General features: G+C 39.3%; 1 protein-coding gene across 2 annotated transcripts in view; it reads left to right on the forward strand.

Moving 5' to 3' along the window:
• Window positions 1-14579, forward strand: part of LOC131255636 (serine protease SPPA, chloroplastic) — a 105579-nt gene extending 91000 nt beyond the window's left edge. Inside the window, exons 10-13 of one of the 2 annotated variants that reach the window (XM_058256400.1) lie at window positions 3462-3567; window positions 10265-10352; window positions 10430-10600; window positions 13981-14119. In XM_058256400.1, coding sequence (XP_058112383.1) covers window positions 3462-3567; window positions 10265-10352; window positions 10430-10585 — 350 coding nt within the window. In that variant the 3' untranslated portion in view covers window positions 10586-10600; window positions 13981-14119. Of the gene's footprint in view, window positions 1-3461; window positions 3568-10264; window positions 10353-10429; window positions 10601-13980 lie in introns of both variants that reach the window. The other variant, XM_058256399.1, reaches the window with a different exon arrangement.
• Window positions 14580-14704: the final 125 nt, after the last annotated feature.

The following is a 14704-nucleotide window of genomic DNA, read 5'->3' on the forward strand; positions in this document are numbered from 1 at the left end:
ATGTGTGTAACGTCTCGGAAAAATCTATACAAGGATCCGAGTACCACCTCAGGCAGAAATCACCAAGGACCAAAACCTTTAGAAATTAGGTTAATGTTAGCAAGTGTTAAACTAGAGTGCTTATGAAATTAGCACTAATCACTTTAAATATGATCTGCAAGACCCAAACCGTGCAGTATCATTGACGCTACGTTACCTTGAAATCTAGAATCCATATCAAAGCCCAGTTGCTCTCGGGAGCACACCGAAACTCCGTATCGGACCTGGACCACATGTTGAAAGTTCGATTACCCCGAAACTATACGGATATGACCGTATTACTGGACTTGACAACCCCCTCGGAAATCAAGTCCTAACTGTGTCTAGAAATGCACAACTTGAGCCCGGAGCAAAGTGTGTGAGAAACGTGAAAATATTTAGAAATAAAATTCAAATTTAAGTAATCTGAGTCGTGTCGCTTGCGGGCCAAATATAAGGATTCAGACCGTCAGAATCTGAGCCAAATACACCCTCGGATCAGGAGAAATGTCCCACACATGTCGGTGTACTTGTGACCCTGATCGAGTGACCGTGACCGTTGAACTGAAACTGGTCCGCCACGGTTGATCTACAAACCCAATCGGATCGAAAACTCAGCCTGACCTAGATCCATGGTCAAGGAGCTTAAGTCCGACCGCACGTGGAAAAGGGGCCACCAAAAGTGCTTAGTTGGACCGGAACAGTCCGTATTTGGATATAACCTAAGTATACCTTGGCCCTGGTGCCATTTCCATCAAACCTGGGCCTATATAAGGACCTTAAACCCTCTCTCTCTCATCTCATACGAATTTAAGAAACCCTAGGAGAGAGAGAAGAGAAAAGAGAAGGGAAAACAGAGAAAGTGATAGTGAGAGTTGGAGATTCTTCCTGGGATCCGATCCCGCTACTCCACGCACTCAACCGCCATTCCTGTATCGCTATATAGGCGATTCCGTCTCCGTATTTAGGTAAGAAAACCTAACCCTAACTTGTCTTAGGGTTTCCAACTATTGTAATAGATGAAATAGCTGACCTATTCCCTGATATAGGTTATTGTGGTGCCGTAGACAAGACTTAACTTTTAAAACTGAGTTCGCTACGAGTCTACCGGCGAAAGGTGCGGACTATAAATGTTTAGGTTATGGTTTTCAAGGCTTTCAATGTCAGTTAATGATTTATGACTGACTTGAATTGCTATCACATGCTTAGACACGTTGTTCCCGTAGTTTACATATATATATGAACTATATTGAATATTGTGTATTCTTGTGTTTGTTGAAATGTTTGTATGTGTATAGATTTTGGATATGGACTTGCCATGATTAACTGTTGTAGACATATGGTTGAAGTATATGGTGACAATTCCTTAGTGAAAGGATTTGCCCTAATACGTGTTATCACCAACATACGTTATGTATGTTGGAATATGTAGTCTAAGTGTTTGTAGAAATGTCTGAATGAACAAGTGTGTAATAAATTGAACGTTATATGGGCGTTGAGAAGAGATTCTTAACTATCTTAACGATGTGTATGATTTCCTCCATGTAACTTACATTCTGTCTGTTTTTACTTAGGGACTACATATGTGTGAATTCATGTTTAAGTTGAAATCTATCGAATGCTCATATGCTAGTATGATTGGAATTGTTGATCCATTACTGTTTTGATTAGCTTGTATGACTATTTGTTATAATTGAATGTGTTTGGGACTACCGAATAGTCCAGGCCATCGGTAACAGGCATTGAATAGGTGGCTGAGGTTGATTTCGCCACATAAGACGTGATCGATGAATCCGAGCCGTACTTGGGATGTTGGCAGTAGTTAGGCCACACGGAGTGCTTACGCACTTCATGTCGATCAACTCAACGTGCGCTCGTACTAGTCGAGCTCATCAAGCAACCCGATTGACCCGATGTATGTTCACCATGTATGGACGTTACTGCTTGAATCTAAGGTACCAAACTCACCAGTGAAACCCTTTTAAACCTTAGTACCTCGATCCGCTAAGACTCATGAGCCGGGCATGGTGGTATGGGACACCATGGTCGAGCTGTCGGCCTACGCTGGGGTGACGAACCTCCCCGTAGTGAACAGTGAACAACTCAGACTCGTAAGCCGAATACGGTGGTATGGGACACTGTATTCGAGCTGTCGGCCTACACTGATAAGGTGACGAGCCCTTTGTAGTGACCTCGAGCGTATGCTAAGACTGCCTAGAGGTGACGAGTCCTTACGTAACAACAGGAGTACACTAGGCCTGCACTGATAAGGTGACGAGCCCTTTGCAGCGACCTAGAACCGTAACATCATATGAGATTTACTAGGATTGACGACCCTAGATTGGATCATCGTTTGAGAATTGATATAAGGGAAATACCTTAACTTCTCAATCCTGCTGTATGAGAAGGACTAATAAGAACTTGGTAATCACGTTCATGCACCGCACTGCATGTGCCGTTTGGCGTTGGGCAGAGTACTGAAGAAGTGACTGACATGCGCGACCGTTAGATAAAAATCGCAGAAGGAGTGCAGATGAGGGCATACATCATTTATTCATACCATTCTTGCATTAATTAGAGTACTTAGGAATGTTTAATTGTATTGCTTTATCATTACTACTTGACTGAATTGAGAACATGTTAACCTTTGCTTTATTGTTCCACTGAGTTGATCACTCACTCCCACGTTACGGGACGGTGTTGTACACACCAACCAGACTCTGTCTTAGCTGCAGATGGAGACCCGACTGATGAGGCAGAGACGGACTTCGTAGACGATGAGGATGCCTTCTCATCTATGCAGTATTTAGGCAGGTTTACATAGATCGTTCTGATCGGCGAGGCTTCAGGGTTATACTTGTAGTAGACGATTACCTTTTTGACTTTTTTGTAATTTGAAACAATACATGTAATTATTGACCTGGTAATGCATACATACTTTGGGGACCTATACTGAGTTATAACGCTATACATATTTGAGTAAGTCTTCCGCTTGCGTATTACAATTGTCCCTGGGTTATGTATTGCTGATTTGGCTTAATCTTATTCATGTTTATGCACTAATACAGACAACATTTAAGCATCATTAATTATGTTGCATAAGTGATGCGTTGGAACTCGGGAGTTAGACTTCTACTCGACTCCCGATTTTCAGGGCGTTACAATGTGTCTTCTCATGTGTAGATCTGTTACCTCACCAAACTAAATGACATTATTTCTTGTTGAATGGTTTTATTCGTAATGTTTTACTTTTCTACTGCTATATGCATTCAGTACTCTGCTATTGAAAACCTTGCAGAACACTACAACTGCATGTTTCTTCCTGCAGTGTGCTAATAAAGAATATGCAACTGTAATGACAATTAAATTATTTCTTTCCCTATGTGAGGCCTATTTGTCTTGTAAGGTGTAGACAATAACATACCAAACTTTCTTGCATACAGGAAAGTTTTGTTTAAACAAACTATATGAAAGGATTGGCCTCAATAAAGAGATTATATCAAGGGGAAGATTTGCTGAGCTTCTTGTTGCCGAACAACGCCCTTTCAGGTAAGGAACTCTGTTGCTTCTTACAAGCACATATTCACATAATTTGCATGGGAGAGAAGCAACTTTCACCACTCAAGGAGCATGTTGCTTCAGTCTGCTGCGCTTATGTTACTGAGTGTGCTATCATGTTATCTTTCTGAGATCTACATTGCAATATTTTGCTCTATCACCATCTTAGTAAACACTCCAAGAAAGAGATTGTTATGGCAGAGGAACAATGAAATGCTGATTGCTGTTGTTTTATCAAAAACTCTTGTTGTTTTTATTTTCTATGTTCAAGAAGAACCAATTGTCCTAAACACAGGCGAAATGTTGGTCAAATCATTTAGTGTAGAAGTATCAAATATAGATTCATTTTAGAAAAACTAATACTTGCAGTTTGTAAAGATAATTGAAAAATGAAAGCAAAACTAAGCTAGGTTTACCATTACCCCACATAATCCTTCATTTTCATACTTTCTATTAAGACTTGTAAAACTAGAAAATTATGGTTATTCATTTGATTTGAAATTTCTATGATTTTTCTTCCATAAACATGAGGATTCAGTTGATCCCAGATATCCAGGATAATGCTATGATGACAAGGGGGGTGCTGATGCTAGTGATGAAGCTTCGGTCAACTTCCCAGCCAGTGGTTGATCGGCGTGTGTCGGGGCAGCCAACCCAATCAGCATCAGAGTATGCATATAGGGTAAGCTCATTAGTTGTGGGAAAGTATAAACCCATATGAGATAAATCAGGTCTTGTGATAGATAAATAAATTAAACTTCCAACAAGTCGTTGATATAAGGTAGGATCAAGGAGAAGATCATCGTCATCTTTGCTCAACTTGACATTTAATGCAAGAGGTGTGTCAATTGGAGTAGAATGTTGAAGATTGGCAAGTTCAAGGAGATCCTCAGTATATTTGTGTTGTTTGAGAAACAATCCTCTAGAAAATTAATGAACCTCTAGTCCAAGGAAGTGAGCATAACCAAATCCTTCATATGAAATGATGCATGGAGAGAAGCTTGAAGACGCTTTATCATGTTGGAATTAGTACCGGTGATGAGAATATCATCAACATAAACAAGGGGAGCAGAAAGGCTAGTAGAAGTTTGATAAAGGAACAGAGATGCATCGTAAGTACTCTGAGTAAAACAAATGTGACGAAGAAAGCTTATGAATTTCTCAAACCAAGCACATGGAGCTTGTTTGAGACCATAAAGGGAACATTACAATTAACACACAGTATGGCAAGAAGTACAGTGTACTCCTTGGGGTAAGCGCATATAGACCTCCTCCTTAAGGTTGCCATGAAGAAAACCATTTTTGACGTCCTTTTGATATATCGGCCAAGACTATGCTTTTGTAATGGCGAGAATAATACAAACGTTATTCATTTTTGCCACTGGTGCAAATGTTTCTTCATAGTCAATCCCGTATTCATGTCGATTTCCTAAAGCCACAAGACGAGCTTTATAGCAGTCCAAAGATCCATCAAGTTTGAGTTTAATAGAATAAACCTACTTGCATCCATTCGGTTTGATAGATGTGGGACCTTGTACAATATCCCAAGTGTGATTCTTTTCAAGAGCCTATAATTCATCTTGCACTGCCTGCCTCCAACATTCATGCTACACAGCCTGAGAGTAAGAGTGGGGAATAGAAGTAGAAGACAGTGTACCCATTAAGGTAGTATGGATAAAACCATATCGGTTAAGAGGCTTAAACAGTCGCAAGGAGCAACGCAAAGAGGGGGGTTAACTTGGATCAAATGCAGATAAGAGATCTTGAGGGACTTGTCCTGTAATTGTGTCTTTCCTCCGCCTTTGATACACAAAATTAGGGTTAAACTGAGTAAATGTTATTTCGTTGGAAAACCCAGGCAAGGAGATTGTAGAGACAGAATTAGGAGGCTCAAGATGTAGTTGAAAAAAAATATTGATTCTCAAAAAAATATTTATAGAAATCTGGATACGATGAATTTAAGGATCACAGCAAATGAATCCTTTCTAATGGGGTGCATATCCAAGGAATGCACATTTGGAAGACTGAGCAGTGAGTTTGCTGCGTTCGGAAGAAGGTAGATGGACAAAAAAGACAAAAAAAAGTACGAAGATGATCATACGATGGGGGGTGTGTTATACAGGCGAAAATGTGGGGTTTGATTGTTGATGGAGGATAACCGATTTATAAGATAAACAGCAGTTGTAAGTGCCTCAGACAAAAAAATGGGGAGGAATGGAAGATGTAAGCAAAAGAGACCGAGTTACACCAAGAAGATGTATATATTTTCTTTTAGCGACACCATTTTGTTGATGGGTATACAAACATGGTCGCTGAGAGATTATCCCATTTTGTTCCAAAAATGTTTGAAATTCTGCTGAAACATATTCCCCCCAAAAGTCTGAATGGAGAATTTTAATGCAGGTAGAAAATTGATTTTCTTCATAAGCTAAAAGCATCTTAAACGCATGAAAAACTTCGGACTTCGAATGCAAGAAGTAAACCCAAGTAAAATGACTAAAAGCATCAATAAAGGTCACAAAATACTAGTAATGGGCATGAGGGATAACAGGAGTCATTCTCCATATATTACTATGTATTAAATCAAAACATTTTGAACTTAATGTAGTGGATGTAGGAAATGAAAGGGTCTTACTTTTTCCAAACTTAACAAGTACTACAATCAAAAGAAACACAATTTTTCACACCAACAAATTTATTTGTCAATCCATAATTGAACAACATCGATAAAGTTTTGGAATTTAGATGTTCAAGCCTATTGTGCCACAATTGGCAATTATTCTGAACAAGAAAAAAACAAAACAAATCATTTATTGGTTTATGTTGAAGAAGTGCACAAAGGTAAAGAGGAAAGTGACGTCCAAATCTAGGGTCCTTTGCGATCACTTTCCCCGACATTTGATCTTGTATCACAACCCGAAGGTGAAAATAAGATATTACAGTTATTGTCAACAAGTTGGCCAACAGAAAGCAAATTGGTGGTCAAGCGAGGAGAGAGATAAACATTTGTCAATGAGACTAGGCCTGGAACATTATGATGTGGACATCAGTAGTGCACCATTTACAGTGTACCAGAGGAGGAGGTGTCACTAACAGAGTACTGGAATGGAGGAGTTGATGTGGATGGACGCTGGGTCCATTGGACCCATTTTCTGACGTGCTACAAGTGCAGGAGTGACATGACCGCACCCTGACCATAGATCCATGGGTCAGATTTCATACCCTACCACACGGGTGTTTTAGTTTTAGGCGCTTTTGTTCTTTTCCTTATTTTAGGGTCTTTATTGCATTTTCTTTACTTTTCATCTTTTTTCGTTATTTTTCTTGTTTTCAGGAGCTTTTATGTACTTTTACTTTTTCCATAGCTTATATATACGTTCTGAGAAATCTTATTTTCATTATTATTTAAATGAATAGAAATTCGTCTCTTTTCTTCCTCTTTATTCAAGAAATTAGGGTTTTAGGATTGACTCATAGGTGTTGAGGATTCCACCTCGATTTCAGGTTTCCTTCTTTCTAAATTTTCGAGGTGCAGGAAAAGGTAAGAATCATCTTCCTTCTTTTCTTTTGACGACAAAAGGACCCGTACTTTCTTCATCTCAAACCATTCGTTCTTCACCCCTTTCATTCCTCTCTAGATACCCCCTTTCTAGTTTGAACGGAAAAGAGGGATGGTTAGTTAGTAGAATCAGATCCAAACTTGACTGTGGACTGACTTATGCTAGATCTGGGATATCCTCATATTCCTAGGTCCTCCATTTTTACTGTTTATGTGATCTTATGCTAAGGGGCATGATCCTGACGGAATAACCTTATCATTGTGTTGAGATTTACCTAACCCCTTTGATTGGAAACGGTTAGTTGATTGGTGTATTTATTTGAATATTCTTTAACCTGATTATACATGCGTCTAGGGTTAAGCCATCACATGTCCCTGCATCACATCACCAACTGTAGTAATTGACAGACCGTCTCCATCTGCAATTTGAACTTGGAGATTGTCAATGTAATTTTTGACATTGGAAAGATTTTCATATGTGAATGTTTTGTGATTTGATGCTCCAGAATCAAGATACCAAACAAAATGAGGTTTTCTGGTTTTGCTGGAGACACCAAGTGCAGAAAAGGCATTTAAAATCATTTGCTAGACCATTTTGGGGTCAGAAGCAGACGAGCCAGGTTGTGTAATAGATGAGGAGGAGGCAGTAATCGAAGCAGATGAAATCGCAGGCTGCAGAACAGATGCAACGGTTGTTGCAATATAGGCACGAGGAAACCGATTTGGAGTAGTCTGATTCTAAGACCGTTTACGACATTTAGTAATGAGATGACCAGTTCCTTTACAATAACTATGAAAATTTTGTTGACATTGGGAGGCATAATGACCAAATTTTTTGCAACTGTAACATTGCACAGTATGCTTATCATGAGGAGAAGGTTTTCCTTGAGCAAGCAACGTAAAGAACATCAACAATACTTTCTATAGTTTCCAAATGTACTTTCATCATTTGCCTTTGTTCGTCACAAAGAAGTTCATTCAGGCATTCATCCAAGGATGGAGATGGAACCCTACTCATTACATTAGACAGAACAATCTCATATTCATAACGTACTTTCATCAAAAATTGGTCCCGGTGACTAGTTGCTTAAAGTCCTTGTATTTCAGCCAAAATGGCATCAAATACATTAGCATATTTAATCTCTTCATATTCAACCCATAAAGTAAGAAAGTCTTAATAATATTCTTGAATGGAGAAAGTTCCTTGATGATATTGAGCAACGTCAAATTCTAATTGGAATTGATGTGCATGATATACCTTTTTTTTTAAAATTCCCACATGGCCTTTATGGTTTTGTAGGGTTTGAGATTTAAAATGGATTAAGGATCTACTGATTCAAGAATCTAGGATTTGCTTTTTGCATCCTGAGTATGCCAGGAGGATATCTTTTTCTCATCCTCTGTAGGCAGCGAATCAGATTCGGAGACATGCCCCCACAATTCATTGCCTTCATAGTATACTTGGAGTTGGAAAGCCCAATAGGTATAATTTTTGCCGTAAATCAAACGAAAAATACCTCAAACTTCTTCATTTCTATGATTGACAACCAAGAATGATCAAATCTCTGATGAGCAAAAAATGCTAAAAATCTTCTGAATGTTATGAATACTCAGGTTGTCATGAACTGAGAGTAATTTCCGATGTTGCTTGGAAGATCAAAGACTCGTTCTGTATGAACTGAGAGATGCTACAACTTTCTTGTATTGCAGGAAATAAAAAAAAATTAATGAGAATGACGAGACAAGGACGTCCATAAATCGAAGACGAGAAGTCTCCGATCAAAAAGAAAATCGCACGAACTTCAAAGAGAGCACCGTGGCTCTGATATCATGATATTTCTACAGAAATCTGAATTGTCGAGATCTTGAAATCAAGTTTTGATTCAATTCAGGGTGGTCCTCATTATGAGATTACATCCTCTTAAATAGATTATAGAATGTTGTACATGGTATATGTTAACCCATAATTTTGAGTGATTACAATCCCTAATGTAAGGGATGATGAAGGAGAATAATTCTGTCTAAAATAGACAACCGAAGTATAGTTCATGATTGAATGGGATAATGAAGGAGAATAATTCCATTCCTAAAATAAACAACCTAAGTATAATACATGATTGAATGGGACCCACGTTTTGAGAGTGTGGTCCCTCGATTGACATGAGGCACGTCACTAGACAAAATCAAGGTGTTGATGAAGTTGATTTGTTTATAGGAAAATCATTACTTCAGGTTGCATTTGGCTGCTCAATTGAACTGAATTGCAATTCAGTCATTTAATTGTAGATGAAATGACCTAAATGGCGGAGGGACCATAGCCCTAAAAACATTTCTATGCCTTCCAAGTTGCAATTCGAGGGCCACCCCTCATTGTGGTTTGGTTGGGATAGCCCCACTTCAGCCATTTATTCTTTAATGAATTGAGTTACTGCAGTTCTATTTGATTGAACATGCAAATGCTTCCTTAGTTTCCTCTTGGCCTTTAGAACTTGCAGAAACCTGTGTCTTTTGTTCTAATTTTTTAATGAAGTTGATTACTGCTGATTAGCTGTCCCCCAGTTAGTTGGGATGAGGTTTAGATGATGCTGGTAAAGTTTACTACTGCTGAGAAAAGGGAAAGGTCTACTCTACAGGGCCAGTTTATGCAACTGATCCAATTAACTTTGCTTGTTCTCTTGTTGGGGAAGCTTTTGTTTAAAGTATAGGATTGCACTCATCAGCCAACAAACAGTTTACTGACTCATGGGAATCTGTGAATATTGGGCCATGATTTCTTGACAGCACAGGACCCACCTTGGATGGTGGATGCCATAAAAATCTTCCAGAATGAAAGGTTCTGACCCTTGATTGTTGGACAATTTCCCACTGAATATAGACCGTTGCCATCTTGCCATCTTCTCTCCTTAACCGTCAATTTGTAGGCCAATGATCAAAGGGTTAGAAGGCATCCTCCATCAACAGCAGGTCCCCTAATATCAATATTTTGTGTCACAGAACCATGGTCCCAAATACATGGAATCCAGCGTGCCAGCTATATCCATGTGTTTTTTATTCTCTTTGTTTCTGCCTTTTGCCTTTCTTTACTTTCTCATGTTGTTTCTCTAATGAAGAGTGTGAACTCTCTCCCAGGCCAGATGAAGCTGAACTCTTTGCCAAGTCTGCGCGGAATGCGTATAGGCAGTTTCGAGACAAAGCGGCTTTCTCAAGATCAATGACTGTATGTTCACCTCATCGTGGAATTGAAGCATGCATTATTTCTCTATCATTTTATGGAGACTTTGGTTCTGTTGGCAGGTAGATCAGATGGAGGAAGTTGCTCAGGGAAGGGTATGGACTGGTAATGATGCAGCTTCCCTAGGTCTGGTCGATGCTATCGGTGGAATGTCTCGAGCTATAGCCATTGCAAAACAGAAGGCCAATATACCACAAGACAGTCAGGTTACTTCCTGACACTCTTCCTTTTAGGTCATTTGCGTTCTGTTTAGAAAATAGAGGAGAAATACAATGTCAGATGAGGCTTTATCTTGGTCAGCAGTTTTTGTGGAGCCCACCTTGTGGTAATCCAAATTGTTCATATGGTAGGCCCAATGGTGGGTGGAAGATACCCCCAATATCTCCCACATCAGATGATTCTATGATTCTAACAATCTCATTGGACAGCATTTAATCTGGATTATTGGTTCTAATTGCCTACTTTCATTGGCTGATTAGATTACTGAAAAGTGGACACCACATGTAGAAGTGCTGGATCGAATGGCAAAATGCCATTTTTTTTTTTAAGACGAGAATTTATTGCCAAAGAGAAAAACTAACAGAGGGAAAAAAAAAACTATACACAATCCAGTCCCATGACTGGAAACAATCTCCTGAAACCAAGGCACCCAATCTCTGAAGGAAACCAACTCCCTCTATTAAAAAAAAACCCCGCCGACGACCCCCTCAAGTTCCAGAAACACCTATTGTTTCTTTCCGCCCAGATAGCCCACATAAGATTGAGCATCTTATAAAACCTAAAATAACAAGGGTTTCTACTGCAAGTGTTATGAATACACCCACAACAAACGTTAAATGCTAGTAGTTTAGGTGAACCAAAACTATTCTGTTGGGTGCTGCCTCAACCATCCTCTCTCCTGCACATGCACAATACTTGGTATGCATATCACCTGATAAAATTTCCAACTCCAAATCACTGAAGGATTCCAAATTAAATTACTATTCTAAATGGATGTCTTGCAAGCAATGTTACCTGGACACTACTTTCTAAGTTTTTGCTGTGCCAACGCTTGGAACCCTTGGACACACTCTGACACAACACGACAGCAGAATTTGTTTGGATGAGGTATCTTAGTGATGTTATTGATAAGTGCCCCATATCGGACCCCTTAAGTGAGTAGTTCAAACATATTCTTGACAAAGCTTTGCTTTCATTTTTCTCAAAATTTTAATGTGAATTTCTTTTGTCGATTCAAAAGATGTCCCATTCCTAGCCCTCAAGCTTGCCTCGATTCTCTTCTTGTTAAAGAAACTACTCATAAGAACTTCCTCTCACTCTCTAGATTTTAGTTTTTTTACTTGTAGGTACCATGAGCCGTATAACAAAATAGCACAAGTTTTGTTTTTCTTTTTATTTTTGTCCTTCTGTTGTGGTTCTCTAATCTTTTAAAACAGCAAGTAATGTTCATACTAACTACCATGTATTTAGGTGATTATCAATAATTTCATTTTTTTTTTTATATCAATTTGTTAGTTTCGATTACTAGTGAGTGGTTTTTATTGGGCCTTTGTGAATATTTATTTCGAAAAAAAAATAAAAAAAATCAATTCTTTTCTTATTTCCTTTGTTCTAGTGTTTTCATCATTTTATTTTGTTTTTTTTTTTATTTTATGAAAATATTATTTTGTGTGCACGGGGATACCCCGTGCTTTTTTGAGTTTGCCATGCTGCACACTTTCGTATACTTTGGTAACACTGCTTGCAGGTTATTCCTGCAGCAATTATTTCTAGGGCTGCAACTTGGGTTTGGATCAACCTGAACCTGACTGACCCAACCTGAGTTCACGTGAGGTTGGATCGGGTTGTCAGGGTCCTCGTCAGGTTAGAGTTGGAAGATTCCAACCCAATTTGAAATCGAGTTGGGTTCAGGTTGAGTGAATGTGAGTTGGGTTAGATCGAGTTGGGAATAACCATATGCATTTGGGTCGGGTCGGGTTGGGTTGGTTCAGGTTGGGTTGGTTTATGGTTTAGTATAGGGGAATTCAGGTTGGGTCGGTTTTTGGTTGAGTATATTAGGGGAATTCAGGTTGGGTTCAGGTCAAGCACCTCGGGTTGGGTCAGGTTGTGGGTTGGGCTCAGGTTGACCCTTAACCCAACCCGCTTGAGTTGCACCCCTAGTTATCTCAGCCAGCCATTGAACACACGAAGAGCAGTTTTAAACCACTGGCAGTATATAGATACGATTTGGAATGTCAAGCACAGACACTCTAAGGAAAACATAACATTCCTGCTACTTATGGTCAACACACATCGAATTGATACCCAATGTATTGTACCAAACATCAATCACGAATATTATCTGTCTTGTGGCGGTATAACTTTCAACTTTTGATTTATTTATGATGGCAAAGGGTTATTTCAATTTTCCCTCAGAAATTGGGTGTTGGGTATACTTTTTCCATTCAGAAAAGAAAAAATTTACTTACAAGGCTCGTCCCACCAACAGAGACCATTTTGAGACCTTAGGATCAGCCAGATACCGAAATTTTCAACCAAATCCATTTTGAGACCCCAGGCTTAACAGGGACTCAAATTTCTGACAGTACATTTCATGTTGCAGGCTCAACCAGGGACCTGAATTTCCATAGGACTGGTGGAAATCCAGGTCCCACACTGCTGCCGGGGACTCAATATGGACTCTGTTGGAAATTCAGGATATTTTCTGAGCCTGCCCATGGGTAGTGGCCCGCATTTTGTATTAGTGGGTCCCACCTTCAAGTGATGGAGTTTATCTGGTGGCCGCCACTGCTGATTGTCATGCTGCAAAAGAACTTCATCATTTTACAATCACAGTCATCAGACTTTACCCAACAAATGGATGGTCAAATGAATAAAATCTAGCCAGCAGTCCATGTGCATTTGGAAAGACTCCAACTTGTCGGATGGTTGGGATTGTTCATTAGATGTAATGTTTGGTTCATCATTATCCCATAGTCAAAAACCCGAAAACTCAACTAGACTCAATGCAATCGGGTTGGGATTGTTCATTGGAGGTAACAGTTAGGTCGACCCAAAGACTCAAGTCTATTCAACTTGATTTTAATAATTAAATTATTAAGCTTTTATATTCATAATACATGTCTGTAATTGGATGAGTATAAAGAAATGGCTTATATAGTCACAAAAACAACAAATGGTATAGCATTGACGTGCATTCCTTGCTAACTAGTTGGGGGTTGGAGTCTTGTCTCCCTACTTTGTATATTCTTTTTTTAAAATAAAAATGCCATTCACTTGACGAGTGACTCAGTTCGAGTGATGCGGAGTCTTACTCAAAAGGGAGCTTCTCAGTGACTCGGATCGAAATCTCGTCGACTCAAGTTGCCTAGGCCAAGTTTTGAGTCGAGTCATCGAGTTTTAGAACTATGATTTATCCACACTCCGGGTGATCGGTCCCGATAATTCAAGGGTTTGAATCTATTACTCAATGCTTACGGAATGAAAAATGCCCGTTAACTTGGGCCGCACATTTTTATAGTTTGCAATTCATCATATAATGAGTGAATCTTCAGATATTGTTACATGGTTCTCTGCAGCTGATCCTTTGTTATTCCATCTGTGTGGGGCCCAGGTGAGATTAGTCGAGTTATCAAAAACCTCACCATCCTTACCAGAGATCGTAAGTGGCATAGGGAATACCCTGTTTGGGGTGGAAACGACAGTTAAGGGGCTGTTGCAGGAGTTAACTTCATACTCTGATGGAATCCAAGCTAGAATGGATGGGATCATGTTTGAAAGATTGGGAAGCACCTCTTATGGCAATCCCATCTTTCAATTGATAAAGGACTGCCTGAGCTCCTTTTGACCATCAAAGCATCTCTCCATCTCATTTCCGTCATTTGCTGGAAATCAAGGTTTTGTGAGGAGACTTTGAGGTCCTTGCGGCAGACATGATTCATGAACTCGCACCTCAGTTTCAGGAAGATTGAATGAAGATAAAGGAGAGGAACTTCACCGAATGTGATTGTCGGAAGAGTATCTGATCTTCATTGCATTCATTTCTGATACGAAATTCTGTCATATATTACTGCACATGTGAAAGCAGCATTTTGTATAATCATCAAAGATTCATTGTATACAGTCTTAAATATGAAAGAAAAGCCCCCTTTACTCTGTAATTATTTGAAGGAAGGTCAATCCATGAAGTGCATACATGCAATATTTTGCATATATTGTCAGGACCATTGATTATTTGGACCATCATGTGGATGGGCCATAGTCCAAAAGTCGGAGCAACAGGACATGGAATGGCCTTCTATCACTGGCCGCAATTGGATGGTTAGCAGGAAGAGTGA

Source organism: Magnolia sinica, chromosome 9, assembly GCF_029962835.1.
Source record: "Magnolia sinica isolate HGM2019 chromosome 9, MsV1, whole genome shotgun sequence".
In the NCBI taxonomy this organism is placed as follows: Eukaryota; Viridiplantae; Streptophyta; class Magnoliopsida; order Magnoliales; family Magnoliaceae; genus Magnolia; species Magnolia sinica.